Below are 13,470 nucleotides of genomic sequence, written 5' to 3'. Positions count from 1 at the left end.
CCCTAAACAAACAAAAAAAGAAAAATGTCTTTTTAATGTAACAGAGTTTAAGTTGCATTGACATATGACTCACATAGATAGTTAAATGGTTTAAACATATCATAAACAGTTGTGCATGGTTCATTATCTTTCCATTCCATGCTCCCCCGACTTTGGAAACCGGTGTGCTTTTAAAAATGTACCACCAATGTGGATTAGTACCATATATACTCGAGTGTAAGCCGAGGCACCTAATTTTACCACAAAAAACTGGGGGGCTCTTTCAGCATAAACAACAGGCTGGAAAAACTCGGCTCACACTCGAGTGTATACGGTAAGTTGAGCAGTAACTGCACCTTTCCATTTTCAGGTTCCAGAAACCAGTGTCTTGGGACAGGTCGGCCACGGCTACAAGTACGCCATAGGGAGCCTTAATGAGGGCAGAGTGGGCATCGCTGCACAGGTGAGTCAGAGGGCACAGCTGGAACCAATGAAAACAACCCAGGAAAACAACCAGTGCTTCTGGGCACAAGATGGCGCTCTCTCCTTACGGAATGTGATCCACTAGCTTCTGTTAGTAATCTCTTTCCAATTCGATTTGCTCAATTTTATGTGTCCGGAGAACCAAACAGTGGCTTCGTAATAACATTTTTCTGCTTTGAGAACGTTAAAGCATTAATCCAGGACCTTTATTGAACTTCTAAGATGTTATAAAATTCAGTGCATCACTCTTTAAAACCTCAACTTTTCCAAGCATGAAATTCGCTCTGAGAAGAGTTTTAAATTAAGAAGAAATAGTGTATATTCCATGTAGGAAGGATCTCTAATCCAGAGATCCTGAAATATCTGTTGCTTCGTGTTTTTTGAATAAAAACCAGGCCAATTCCTTGTGGTCCACTAAATAACATAGTGGGAATTAAATAAGTATCATTTAATTTCAGTTTTTATAACCAAATTTGCCCTTATTATGTGTATTCCACTTTGATATTAAGTGATGTCAGTTACCTTCTGGATTCAGAAGTGAATAAGATCTTTTTTTTTTTTTTTACAACTTAATCGTCTTAAGAAGAGTTGTTCAGTCATCACCCCAATCTCTTTCAGAACATGTTCTTCACGGGCTCGTTGTTGTCAGCTCACCACTTCCCGCCATCCTCCCCTGCCGTGTCCCTAGGTGATTATTAATCTGGTTACTTTCGATAGATGTACCCATCCTGTATTTCATAGACAGAAAACCAGGCGAAACACAAACAGGAAGCAAACAAGACAATGACAACAACCAGCTAAAACAGCAAAACCTCAATAGAAAAGAAAGCAGAAAATGATAAAAACAGAAACAACTTTAAAATTGGCTTCACAGGGAGCTCAAATAAAAAGGTGTTACGTTTTCCCCTAACTCGTCCGCCATCATGGGCTTTGCATGCTCTCTGGCAGGCAGCCAGGCCACTCCCCTCCCAGGCTCGGCCATTACCCACCAGGCCATCTGTGCTCGCTGTGCATGAGGGCGCGTCCCACGTGAAGCCCGTGGCAGGTGCTCCATGCATTAGCTATTGGAACGTTAGGTGGTGAATGAATGAATCTGCATGTGGGCTTCATCCCTACCCAGGCCAGCGTTCCCATGCGCTTCCACACTGTCATTCAAGAACACTGCTGTGCCGGCTCCTGGCCTTCGCCTTTGTCCAGCGAAACATCACCACGTCGCTCTTAATCGGATTGTCCCCAGACACAGGACTAATACAGATGTCCCGGCATAGCGACGCTGCCGTTATCGCATAACCGAATTAAACGTTAAGGTCAGGTAGTTACACCCGGGTTGATAGAAGAAGAGACATCCATGAGGAGGCTTCGAAAAGTTGGTGGGAACATCCCGTCAACTTTCAGTCCTGTCGCCCAACACACTTTCTGAAGCACGCCCATAGAAGAATGAGCTAGAGCATCCCTCCCGGGAGCCCCGCAGTCAGAAAATGTGGCATCTCAGTGTCTGTGCTGCGGGTATTCTACTGAGGTGACCGGCCAGGGACAGCCAATCTTGGCGTCACTGCAGCGTGTGATGTTGGAAGGGTGTGATGGCGGCATCTCCTCTCACAGTCAGGTCCGCTGCCTCTGTGATTCCGTGTGATTTTGGTTTGAGTTGTTTGTCCCCTTTGGGTTTGACATGACATTCTGTTCTCCAGAAAGTTCAAAGTCTCCGAAATAAAACGCTCTATCTCTCTGCCGTTGAGTTGATTCCGACTCACAGTGACCCTATAGAACTGCCTCTCTGGGTTCCTGAGACGGTACCTCTTTACCGGAGCAGAGAGCCTCCTCTCTCCCATGGAGTGGCTGGTGGTTCTGATCTGTTGGTCTTGCCGTGAGCAGCCCAACATGTAAACCCCTCTCCCACCGGGGTGCCTCTCAAAATAAAGACTCAGGGGACATGTGAATGACTATCATAATGAAATATTGATAAATTTGGGGGCATTTCCTCCCTTCCCTCCCCCACAAGCTTTTTTTTTTTCCCCCCACAAGCTTTAATTATTGACTTTCCCCCGCCTTTTTCTAAAACTGACAGTTTGACAGAATTGGATAGTGATTTAATAGCTGCATAATGTTGAAGTTTTAGAAACCATCTCGACGCATGACTCACCCATTCTGAGACTCGGCAGCAGCCAGACAGTTCGGCTTAAATTGTTGCCATATCCGGCCCCATCCTTCCCGCGAGTGAATGAATGTTTCCACAAGATGCTGGAGTGCTGTCTGTCAGCAGAGCTCTGTGACCTGGGGCGTGGTCAAAATGCTGATGCTCCGGCCGCCGCTCCCCACCCCCACAGTTCTGGGGCCGTCCTTCAGCTGTAGATGCTGGTGGTTTTTATTAAGTCCCCTGGACAATTCTGGGAAGCACTCTTTTATGTTCTGATGCCCTTTCCACTGCCGGCCTTATTAATCCTGGTCATATGCAAAACGGGCAGGACACAAGAAAGTTAAGCAGTGACCTTCCACATTTGACTTCTGCAAGGACTGGAGGGGGTGACTCTACTATCTTCAAAGCCAGTGTCTGAGCTAAACTTTTGTGGCTCACCTCCTGCCTGGAGAGCCAGTGCTTAAAGGGAGAAGCTTCCAGAAAGTGGCCAGGCTCCCTGAGCTCCCCACACCAGAAGCCTTCCCTCTTCGCAGGCATGGACGAGACGAGTGGTCCCGGTCTGCTGGTCACTCGGGCTCGGGCTCGGGGGAAGGGTGTAAGCCACACCTCACCCTCTCAGTCCCCCAACGTCTCTCCTGCCCCATGAATCCATTTGCCAGTAAAAGGGAGCTGACCACTCACCACTCGAGTAATCAAAGCATGAACCGGTAGCGCAATCAGTGGTCCTGAGGTCTCTCTTTTCTACTTTTTTTCTTCAACAGATGCTGGGACTGGCCCAGGGATGTTTTGACTACACTGTTCCATATATGAAAGAGCGGGTGCAGTTTGGCAAGAGGATATTTGATTTTCAGGTGCGTCCTGCTCCCCAACTCCCTGTCAGAGGAGAGCGATGCATACAGCCAGTGAGAGTCCTCTCCAAGGGTTTTCATGGAAGGAGGGTAGGGAAGAGGTCTCAGGAACCGAACTTGTGAACACCCTGACCTTCACAAGGAAAACCCAAGTGGCCCCCCGAGGACAGCTGGGGTGGGACTCAGGACGACCTGAACATGCCAGCCCTTTCTTTACTGCGTTCTGAGTCCCGGGGTCTGAGGTCTGGATTCAAACCCGGGTTCTTGGGTGGTGCAGCCCTTCCAGCTCCTGGCGACCCTCTGTCCAACAGAGGGAGACACAGCCTGGCCCTGCGCCGGCCCAGCCAGTGGTCACTGCTGCAGCTACTTTGTCAGCCTGGCCCACGGGGGGCCTTCTTTTTCACTGCCTCTCTACTGTGCCGTGCACGATGCCCTTTGCCAGGGGCTGGTCACTTCGATAACATGTCCGGAGCACGTGAGACAGTCTCACTCTGTTTAAAACAAAAAACTAAACTAAACGCAAAAAAAACAAAACAACTCAAATGCCATTGAGTTACTTCTGATTCCTAGGGACTCTATGCAGACCAGAACTCCCTTTTGGGTTTCTGAGGCTGTCAGTGTTTGGGCTAGCAGATAGCCTCCTCTCTCTCCAGTGGCACGGCTGGTGGTTTTGAACAGCTAACCTGTGGTTCACATCTCACCGCACGACTATTGACGGGCTCTAACCACCCTCAGTGAGGAGGAACTGCTGTGGTGATCCTCTGGCCCTGCCTTAGTGTAGCTGCCGCACTGCGTGCAAACGAGATGCCCTCAGAGAGCATCTTGGGAAAGACCGGTGTGGGGCTGTCTAGCAACCATGCTTCCAGCACACCACCTAAAATTCCAGACTAGGTGCCTAACAGGAGATCTCCCTCGAGCAGTACAGTTTCCGATCACACCCCCGCTGCTTTGCTGTCCCAGGGCGAGTTGTCATGGAGAGGCGCCCGCGGGCACCCTCCAGCAGAAAGGCGCAAGGCCAGGGGCAGGCCCAGTCAGTTCCAGGCCCAGAAGGAGAGCCTGGTGGCTGGGCCAGCACCACCACACCCGGGGCTGCAGCCCGCTACACACACAGGAAGTTGAGGCCGTGGTGGTTTCGATCCTGAGGTCATGTGCTAGAGAGGTACCAGAATGTGAGTTTCCTTCACATTACACAGCCCCAGCCTGCTGCCACAGTGGCGACTCGGAAGATGATTGGGCGGGGGGCTTCCTCATGTGGACGGGAAGTGGCCAGGTGCACTGAGAGATAGAATGTTAGACATTCTTAATAATGCCTGTGGGCAAGGTCAGGGGTTCAAATCCCCCAGCCGCTCCGTAGAAGAAAGGTGAGGCCATCTCCTGGACAGGCTCTGACTCTTAGTGACCCCTAACTTGATGGCATTGGGTCTTGGGGCTTCATGTCCTGAGTAATTTTTAGACTTTTTAAACTCTGGTCTTTAGAAAAGCAGCACTGTCAACTCGACACATTTAGGCGGAGTCTTTCCCAGAGTGCATGGTTTTCGTCTGCGTGGAGACGTGGTGGCTGGCGCTCCGTCGTCTGTGTCTTCTCTCTGGTCCTCCAGTGAGCGTGTGCTCCTGCCAGGCCCTGCCTGTGTAGGCATGCCGCTGGGGAAACGGTACCCACAGGCGAGAGAGTACTCGTAGGGGGACTGAGCCACAGTCGCTCTGTTGCCTGCCAGGGTCCCCATTCCAGTCACTGTGGTCAGTAAATGGTGGCACTCATGGGTTTAATTGAGCTGATTGCACATGTCAACATTCATCAGAATCTCACAGAGCAAGCAGAAAGCAAGTTCTAAACAGTGATTGTGCACAGGAACAGATACTGTGATGGAGGCACCCACCATGGGGCTGGGGGTGGGGTGGGGAAGAGGGGAGTTGGGATCCGATAAAGATGACCCTGCAGCTTGGTGGAAACAATGGAAGTGGATCTCTACCTTATGCCATACACAGAACATAGACTAGACTTCAGGTGTGTTAAAGAAGCAAAACTTTCAAAGTAAGAAGCAAAACTTTAGGACCTCATGGAAAAATTTGTACATAAAATGCAAAAAAAAAAAAATCTTAAAGGATGATAAGATGGGTGAACTTGACTACTAAGTTTCTTTTCCTCAAAAGATGTCATCACGTGAAAAACCAAGTCACACAGGTACAAATACTTGTTTGACACATAAACTTGGTAGTGGCTGATGGATGCTAAGCTTACAGTTACGTTTCCTAACCTTCAGCATGTGTGTGACGTAGCCCTTTGTCCGCAGGAAATATTGCAGAAAAAAATACTGTTGGGTATTGCAAACACTTTTTCTCCAGTTTATCCAATTTTTTTTTTAGAGACCATTGAGCAGTCATCGCCTCCTAACCTTTCTCACACAGTGTTACCATTACTTCCGTTTCTCCCGTGGACTGCGAATCATGAGCTCAGGGAACTCTGACGGGATTGTCCAGGGGGACACCTCCCTGCCTTAGTAGGTGCACAACAGATTTTCAGGTTGTCAGGCATGAGAAATCGTTCCTTTTTAAAAATAATGTATTCTGTTTTAAAGTTTAATTAGTTCTTTTGTTGGTTCTTGGTAATATATACAAGAAAACAGTTGACATACAAGCATGTTCTGGGCATCTGTTCCACCTCGTGGTTCTGTGCTTAGTGCGTAGGGTCCTGAAAGTTGTCTGGTGTCATCGGGCCACAACTATTGCTCTCTGTCCGCCTAGAGCAACGGGCAAAGGGGGGGAAGGAGGAAATGGCATGGTGGCTAATTGCTTCCCTGGACAGCTGCCTCCTTTTCTGTGAGCCCAGAAGGACTGGCTAGTGCTTAGCTACCACCACGGAAAGATTTTGTAGAGGAATGCCGATCAAAAGGGGGAAAATTCAGAACAAATTTCAAAATCTCATGGAGTCTAGACATTGTGGAACCATGAAAACTGGAGGTGCCCCTGAAAGTATTGCCCTGAGATCATCTTTAGCCTTAAGGCAAAAATATTCCCTGAATTTAAAACAAAACAATAGTTTACCTTATAGTTTTTTTTTAAGTGTCCCTTGAGGATTATGCTTGTTTTAAGAACTGTACAGGCTCAAGTTGACAGTAACATGAACCACAGATGAGGTAGGACAGTGGTTCTCAACCTTCCTAGCACTGTGACCCTTTCATACAGTGCCTCATGTGTGATGACCCCCAACCATAGAATTATTTTCGTTACTATTACTTCATAACTGTCATTTTGTTACTGTTATGAATCATCATGTAAATATCTGATAGGCAGGATGTATTTTCATTGTTACAAATTGAACATAATGAAAGCATAGTGATTCATCACAAAAACAGTATATAATTATATTGTGAAGTATTTATTTCTAATGACAAATAAATGAAATTTTATCTCAAAGCATGGTGTAGCATGGGTAACAGTCTTAACGCCGGGTACTGATATGTGGGCATAGCTGCATGTGGGCGGACCTGCCTGGAGACGGATAGAGGAGGGCTGTCTCGGTTCCTAAGACCATCAGAAATGTTTTCCAATAGTCTTAGGCGACCCCTGTGAAAGGTTCATTTGACCCCCAAAGGGGCCGCAACTCACAGGTTGAGAACCGCTGAGCTAGGGGCCATAAGGAGCAGTGAGTCCATGTTAAGGGACAGACAACATCTCAGAAAAGGCTGTGAGATTGGTTCTACAACTCGAGGGCTGTACTCGACGTCACTGTACATGCAGAAACCGTTGCATGTACTCGGCGTCACTGTACATGCAGAAACTGTTGCATGTACTCGGTCACTGTACATGCAGAAACCGTTGCATGGTGCATTTTTGTTGCTGAGAAGATGAGCAGCAAACACCTAAACTCATTCAAGTTTCTGCGTGTACATGCAATGAACATGTTCCCATTTGTAAAGAGCAGCTAGTTATGCCTTGTATTTCTAGGAAATTGTTACTAAAGATAACACCAGGATTCGTGTTCTCATTCTTCCATGGACTGATGTTTAGCATATGCCTACTCACCTCGTTCACATTTCAAGGTGGTAGTCAGTTCTATAGAGCACTCTTTTAAAAAGTTATTCTGTTGTCTATAATCTCAAAGATATTGGTTCCTGTTCATCATATTGCAGTAGAACCACTTTGATAATATCACTTGAAGGGAAAAAAAATCAGTGCGTGAAATATTCCTTCATTCCTTTGTAGCTGACAGCTCTGGGTCCCTTCCAGCCTCCTGCAGCATCGCTGTTTGCCTCAGTTCAAGTTAAAGAAGAGCAGACATGCTTAAGTTTAGTTGAAGTTCAGGGTTGGGGAATAATTATTAACTACAACAGCCACATTTTAAAACCCAACTGTGTTCATTAATTATGTAAATCTTGACTAGTGTGAAGAATTGCATGAACTTTGGAAATGTTCTGTGGAAAGAGGATCTCACGGCAACCTGTCGTGTCATCTTTCACTTTCAATTGCAGATTTCAGAGCTTGCAGGTTTCTGTGTTCTGTAGTCAGGCCAGCCGGACTCTGGAGGCTGGGTCTTCAGAAATCCCAGGTCTCACTTGGGCCCGAATATTACAGGGTCTCCAACACCAAGTGGCTCATGTGGCCACCCAGCTGGAAGCTGCCAGATTGCTGACCTACAACTCGGCCAGACTCGTCGAAGCTGGAAGGCCATTCATAAAAGAAGCATCTATGGCCAAGTACTATGCATCAGAGGTAAAGATGAAAAATCTATACTGCGAGCCTAATTGTTTTCCAGATGTGGAATTATTACTGGGAGTTGGTTGAGAGTTTGCCTTAAATTCCCATGAACTTCCCAGCTCCTCGGATAATTCTCTCATCAAAAGTAAAGCAGTCATAGAGTGTGGCCCTGGTTCTGTGCGTCAGATGATTTCACCGGGCCTTAGGTGGAGAACCAGTAGCCCAGGTTAAGTCGAGCAGCTGTCGTAAACCCAGGGTGAGTGTCTCCATCCTCCATGGCTGCTGCAGCACAAAGACCCCAGGGGGATGTCTTTAACAAGCAGGCCTACTTTCTCACTAGTCAGAAGGCGGGCAGCTCTAATCCAGGGTGCCTGCTCCAGGGGAAGGCTCTCCCTGTGCGTGTGTCAGCTCTCAGCAGCTCCTCTTTCCGGGGGCCTTGGAGATCTCCATGTGCCTGGCGTCCGTCCACCTTCCCCCAGGTCTGCTTCTCTCACTTGCAAGTTTAATCTCTTTTATATCTCAAGAGGTTGGACTCAAGATCCATCCTCCGTTAACATGAAGACGACGACTCGGCCCCACATGGGATCACAACCCCAGGCAGAGAAGCTGGGATTCAAAACTCACAATTTGGTGGGGAGTGGAGTGGGGGGGAGGGGAACAATTTAACCCCAAACCATGCACTTGAGCTTGAAATTGGCATCAAACCCAGGACTTCAAGGTGGGGTGGGAAATGCCATGGAAAATGATGTGAAGACAATGAGGTTCATATATTCAAATACTTCCCATCTAAGTCCTGCCAGCTGCCCTGGCAAGGTACTCTCTCTGCCCTGTGTCCTGTGTCACCTTGGTGACTGCTGGTTTAATGCCTGGGTCTCCGAATGGCCAAGAGACCCTCCCACTGCCCACCATTGTACACCCTGTGGGCATAAGAAGGCATCTGGTCAATATTTGTTGAGTAAATGATAATTTGTCAGCAAGGATATGAGGCTGAGCAATATCTTAGCTGCCTTGAAGAAATAGGGGTTTTGTGAACTAATGGAATATTTTACAAACAGGGTCAGGAGAAAGGGACACAGTAGACAAGGCTTCCCAGTGCCAGTCAATCCGCCTCTCCAAAAACATCTCACAGCTGCACCTGCCGTGGCTTCTACCTGTGACTCTGGGCTTCTTTTCTGTAGGTGGCCGGATTAACCACCAGTAAATGTATCGAATGGATGGGCGGAGTCGGCTACACCAAAGACTACCCTGTAGAAAAATACTTCCGAGATGCCAAGATAGGTAAATGTATTCTCCACCCCCAACCCCCAACCCACGCCACATTCTATTTTATTTTGTTGTTTACCCCTGTCAGTCTTTGGCTGTTACCTTGTTTGCTATATTGTGGCTACCTAGGCAAAAGCAATCATAACCTTTTGAATACATGTTTATTGGCTCTCTTCTAATGGCTAAACTACACACGTACACACACACACACTCTCTCTCTCTCTCTTCCTTCGAAAATGTGGGTTTATATTTCAGGAAACGTCAAACACCTTTTTGAGTGCCCCCATAAGCCTTTTATTAAAAGCTGCTATAAAGCCAACTACCTCCGTTTTTCTAACTCCCACTCAGAGTGTTTCTCTTTGTGATGGTGCTGTGACTAGTCCGGGAGGCGGGGCTCTGGTTTCAGAATCGAGGTGTCCAGTTCAGCCCGTGAGTTCCAGGGCTCTCCCAGAGAACCAAACCAAACCAAACTCACTGCCACGGAGTCGATGCTGACTCGCACGTGGCGGCCCTGGAGGACAGGGTAGAACTGCCCCTGTGGGTTTCCCAGACTGTCAGGCCGAGTCTTTGCCCCCACTGCCAGAAACGCCACCCCTCAAGCCAGAGCAGCCTCGCTGGGCCGTAATCAGTTTCTAAACAACGATGTTGGTAGTTCTGGAACCCAAACCCTCAGCTCTTCTGGAAATCTAGGAACCAAATGGCAATGGGTCATCTTTTAGGCAAAACTGAGCCAAAGCATCAGGTAACCGAGATGCTGCTGAGCTGGCTTCTGCCTGTGATTAAGTGCACGTGCTGGAGCCGCCTTCCTTGATGACTTGTTACACAGTCTTGTGGGGCAGAAACTCCCGGTGCGATTCAGTTAATGAATTTCAATTATTTGACCACTGCTTCCTTGAGCTTTGATTGTGGGCCCAAGTAAAATAAAATGGTTGACACCTTAAGTGTTTTCTTCTTTAATGATGTTATTCATTGGTCCTGTTGTGAGGATTTTTGTCTTCTTGACATTGAGTTATGATCCATACTAGACTGTATTCTTTCATTTTCATCAGTCAGGGCTCCAAGTCCTCTTTGCTTTCAGCAGACAAGATTGAATCTTCTGCATATTGAAGGTTACTAATGAGCCTTCCTCCTAATCTGATGCCGCAGTCTCTTCCTATAGTTGAGCTTCTAGGATTGTTTGCCTGACATACAGATTGAGTAAGTCCGGTGAAAGGACACAATCGGACACACAGCTTTCCTGGTTTGAAACCATGCAGTCTTTATTCCCTTGTTCTGTTCACACAACTGCCTCGTGATCCCTTGTTCTGTGCAAATGACTGCCTCTTGGTCCATGTACCCGTTCCACGGGAGCACAGTGAAGTGTTCTGGAATGCTCATTCTTTGCGATGTCATCCATGGTCTGTAATGATTCGACACCGTGGAATGCCTTTGCGTGGCCAATAAAACACCAGGAAACATCTTTCTAGAGTTCTCTGCTCTCGGTCAAGACCCAGTCAGCATCAGCAGTGGTAACCTTTGTTCCCCACCCTCTTCTGCGTCGAGGTTGAATTTCTGGCAGCCCCCTGTCAATGTACTGATGCAACCATGGTTGACTTACCTTCAGCAGAAATGTGCTTGTGTGTGTCATTCATGATATCGTCCAATGATTTCCACATTCCTTTCGGTCACCTTTCTTTGGATTGGGCACAAATACGGATCTCTTCCAGTCAGTTGGCCAGGAAGCTGTCTTCAGATTTCCCGGCATAGATGAGTGAGTCTTTCCAGAGCCACACCAGTTGGTTGAAGCATTTCCATTGATATTCCATCCATTCCTGGAGCTTTGATTTTTGCTAATGCTTTCCGTGCAGCTTTGAATCTTCCCTTCGGGACCCTTGGTTCTTGCTCTTATGCTGCCTCTTGAAATGGATGGATGTCAACCAACTTTTTGTGTGCCTTGCATCAGTATAGCACTCCGAAGCTTATGTTTTCCCTTCAGGTCTCAGCATGGCAGTGCTGAGCTTGCTCCTCCATTCGTGGCTCTGGAACTCCAGACCTGTGCATATTTCCTTTCAACACTTTGTCTTCTCGAGCTGCCTTTGGAGCTTTCTGTTCAGCATTTTTCCTTCGTCATTTCTCCCATTTGCTCAATTCAAGTATTGGAGACTCTTCTGACATCCACCCTTTCTTCCGTCTTCCTTGTCTTTTTGACGACCTTTGCTTTCTTAATTTATCCTGCCCTCGATGCCCTCTCAACTCATCCAATTTCCGTCATTGGTGTCCACCCTGTCGAGTCTGTTCTGCAGAGACCCTGGAGATTCAAAGTCAGGTGTGGTGCTCTCAAGGTGGAATGCTCTCAAAGTTATAGCCAGCTCTTGTGGGCTTATCTTCATTTTCTGTAGCTTCAGCCTGAACTTGCCTATCTGAGAACTTGACGACCTGTTGCACATTCCGTCTCTGGCCTTTTGGCTGATGATCTAAGCTTCCCTCTTGACACTTTAGACAGATGTGGTCAGTTTGATACCTAGGTAATTTCATTTGGTGAGGTCCATGTGTATAGTCACCACTAATGTTGCTGAAAAAACCCAAACTATTTGTAATGAAGAAGTGGTTGGACTTGCAAGATTCTGTCATGCATTCTCCAGCATCAGTTCTTTCACCAAGGCCATATTTTCCAACTAATCAGTCCTTCCTCTTTGAATCTAACTTTCACATTCTAATTACTAATAATTAGTGATTCATCTTAATTACATGTTTGATCAATTTCTGATTTAGGAAGTTGGTAAATTCTTCCATTTCTTTTATCATTGGCTCTTGTGGTTTGCGTGTAAATTTGAATAATAGTTGTGTTAGACTGGATTGACTAGAGAATCAAATGCAAGGACATATATATATATATATACACACATATATATATATGTAAGAAAGAGCTTTATATTAAAGAGTAAGTGTATATTGAGAAAACACCCCAGTCCAGTTCAGATCATGTCCATAAATCCGATATTAGTCCACAAGTCCAATACTAGTCCATAAATCCTTCTTCAGACTCACACAGTACATGCAATGATGCAAAATGCAGGAAGATCACCAGCCTGTGGGTGCAAGGTCTTGTGGATCCAGGAGTGGGGGAGGCATCTCAGCGCTGGTGCAGTTCTCCAGGTGGCTCCTCCAGCTCGCTGAGTGTCTCAACAGCAGGAAAGGGATGCAGAGGAAGGGGCTCCTAGCAGGTCTCAGCACGTTTCCACATGCCTTGTCAGCAGGAAGACAAGGCAGAGAGAGAGGAGGTTTCCAGAATCCTCCTGAGAAGGCCACGCCCATAAGGAGGCATCATCAGTCTGTGACCTGATTGACAGGCTAGACTCCACCCCTACACTTATTTATCAAGTTGACATGAAATTGTGTAACCACCGCAATAGTCATAATAACTTGGCCCCATTTGTTGGTGTTTAGCGATTACCCTATTAAAGACAGCATTGTACTTCAAGATGGGTCATGAAATGAACTAATGGCTAGGCTATCGACCTTTATGCATGCCATTTTGTTTTTAAGGACTTCCAGTTTTCCAGATTTATACTTCCTTCTACATTCCAATTATTATTGGATGCTTACAGCTGTTTCTTCTCAATTTGCATTGAGCCCCATCAGCAAATAAGAGTCCCCCAGACTTACCGTCCACTCCGTGAAGGTCGATGCTACTTTGAGGAGGCAGCTTTGCCCCAGTCGTAATTTACATGCCTTCCAACCGTGGGGGCCCATTTCTGGTACCATACCAGACAGTGTTGTGCTGCTATTGATACGACTTTCAGAGGCTAATCCAGCAGAAGTGGACTGCCCCTTCCTGCTTGCTAGACTGTCTTAGTGTGGTTGTGCCACCAACACCTGTTCACCAGAGGTGACCCTGCTGTTACTTGAAATACCAGTGGCCTAGCATCCAGCGACATCCAACTCATCACAGCCGATAGGCACAAGCTGATAGCACACTTACAGTGACCCTACATAGGTTTCTGAGGTGGTCAATAAGGGGAGGTGGTGACACTGGGCATAGATCATCATTTAAACACAAACTCTCAGCCATCGAGTCCATTCTGACCC

The 13,470-nt window shown here is 47.0% G+C and overlaps 1 protein-coding gene across 1 annotated transcript in view; it reads left to right on the top strand.

Moving 5' to 3' along the window:
- ACADSB (acyl-CoA dehydrogenase short/branched chain) overlaps positions 1-13,470 on the top strand; it is a 52,981-nt gene that overhangs the window by 20,029 nt on the left and 19,482 nt on the right. The window contains exons 7-10 of the mRNA XM_045291392.1: positions 350-442; positions 3,358-3,447; positions 8,017-8,154; positions 9,318-9,423. Coding sequence (XP_045147327.1) covers positions 350-442; positions 3,358-3,447; positions 8,017-8,154; positions 9,318-9,423 — 427 coding nt within the window. The remainder of the gene's footprint in view (positions 1-349; positions 443-3,357; positions 3,448-8,016; positions 8,155-9,317; positions 9,424-13,470) is intronic.

Source organism: Echinops telfairi, unplaced genomic scaffold (genome assembly GCF_000313985.2).
Source record: "Echinops telfairi isolate 266 unplaced genomic scaffold, ASM31398v2 ScPeMD7_70;HRSCAF=299, whole genome shotgun sequence".
Classification (NCBI taxonomy): Eukaryota; Metazoa; Chordata; class Mammalia; order Afrosoricida; family Tenrecidae; genus Echinops; species Echinops telfairi.
The sequence above is the reverse complement of the archived record's forward strand: the minus strand, read 5'-3'. Positions and strand labels throughout refer to the sequence as shown.